This window comes from Condylura cristata, unplaced genomic scaffold, assembly GCF_000260355.1.
Source record: "Condylura cristata isolate star-nosed mole 26May11 unplaced genomic scaffold, ConCri1.0 scaffold00032, whole genome shotgun sequence".
NCBI classification, from domain to species: domain Eukaryota; kingdom Metazoa; phylum Chordata; class Mammalia; order Eulipotyphla; family Talpidae; genus Condylura; species Condylura cristata.
Genome location: NW_004567133.1, coordinates 20,120,234 through 20,121,570, shown reverse-complemented (window position 1 = coordinate 20,121,570; position 1,337 = coordinate 20,120,234). Strand labels below are relative to the sequence as shown.

The window sequence follows — 1,337 nt, the reverse complement described above, 5'->3', positions numbered from 1 at the left end:
GAGCTCGTGCTGGTCCCGCTGCACGCGGCGCCCCACCAGGCGGTGGCGGAGATCGACGCGCTCTACGACGTGTACCTGGACGTGATCGACAAGTGGGGCACCGACGTAAGGCCCCGCGCGCTCGCCGGGGGGCGCGGCCGGCGCGCGCCCCCGAGAGCCCAGCCCAGCTCCCGCTCCCGCAGGACATGCTGTTCCTGGGCGACTTCAACGCCGACTGCAGCTACGTGCGCGCGCACGACTGGCCGGCCATCCGCCTGCGCAGCAGCGAGCTCTTCAAGTGGCTCATCCCCGACGGCGCCGACACCACGGTGGGCAACTCCCACTGCGCCTACGACCGCATCGTGGCCTGCGGCGCGCGCCTGCGGCGCAGCCTGAAGCCCCAGTCGGCGGCCGTGCACGACTTCCAGGAGGAGCTCGGCCTGGACCGGGCTCAGGTCAGCACAGGGCCGCCGCCCGCTGCCCGGCACACTGCCCGGGGCAGGCCACGTGCCGTCCTGCTGGCCTTTCTAGACAAGACCCTGGCAGGGCCGCCGAGGCCACAGACCCATGCCAGGGTTGCCCTGGGCCTCCCGCCCCCGGGGCCCTGCCTGCCCCTGCCTGGTGGGCGCCACAAGGCCAGGGCATTTCCCCTGGGGCCCGGGCGGCCAGGCTGCCCAGCAGGGCCTCTGAGACAGTCTCCTCCTCCTCCCCCCTTTAGGCTCTTGCCATCAGCGACCATTTCCCGGTGGAGGTGACCCTCAAGTCCCACTGATGGCCCTGAGGCCTGGCCAGGTGGAGCTGCCTGCAGCACTCCCTGGCCAGGGGGACAGCCCAGGGCTCACCAGGGTGGCGGGCATTCCTCATCAAGGCCCTGGGCAGGGTCAGCTGGGCCTGGACAGGAGCCATGCCTGCATTTTGGGGTGACCTAGGCTGCTCCCCATCTGTAGAATAGGGTCCCATCCCCACCCTCACGGGACTTTGGCTGCAAAGCTCCATCCCACCGGACAGTGGGCCCTGACTGCCTCCCGGCCAGCTTGGTTCATGGGGCGGCTCGTGCTGGAGCACGGCAGCTGTCTTGCTGTCCACCGCACACCGCAAGGCCACCTCCTGGCCGATGTCCCTCCTGCAGCCCAGGCCTGGGCCCAGTGTCCCCGGGCCCTGCCCGGCCCTGCCCCTCACTGCTGGCGGGAGGTCTGGGGATCAGCGAGGCCCTGGGTGGGAGGAGGGCTGGCCGGCCGTCGGGGTCAGGCAGGCGGGTGGGGTGCGCTCCTGCCCCAAGAACCTGCACCCTGAGGGGTGCCCTCCTGGGGACGGCGGCGGGCTGGGTGGCAGGCAGGCGGGACGGGGCACAGCCGGCC

At 72.0% G+C, this 1,337-nt stretch overlaps 2 protein-coding genes across 2 annotated transcripts in view; one reads left to right on the top strand and one right to left on the bottom strand.

Moving 5' to 3' along the window:
• The window catches only part of DNASE1L2 (deoxyribonuclease I-like 2), a 2,341-nt gene extending 1,031 nt beyond the window's left edge, over positions 1 to 1,310 (top strand). The window contains exons 3-5 of the mRNA XM_004691819.2: positions 4 to 105; positions 183 to 434; positions 698 to 1,310. Coding sequence (XP_004691876.1) covers positions 4 to 105; positions 183 to 434; positions 698 to 751 — 408 coding nt within the window. The 3' untranslated portion in view covers positions 752 to 1,310. The remainder of the gene's footprint in view (positions 1 to 3; positions 106 to 182; positions 435 to 697) is intronic.
• Positions 818 to 1,337, bottom strand: part of ECI1 (enoyl-CoA delta isomerase 1) — a 5,450-nt gene continuing 4,930 nt past the window's right edge. The window contains exon 7 of the mRNA XM_004691818.2: positions 818 to 870. Coding sequence (XP_004691875.1) covers positions 818 to 870 — 53 coding nt within the window. The remainder of the gene's footprint in view (positions 871 to 1,337) is intronic.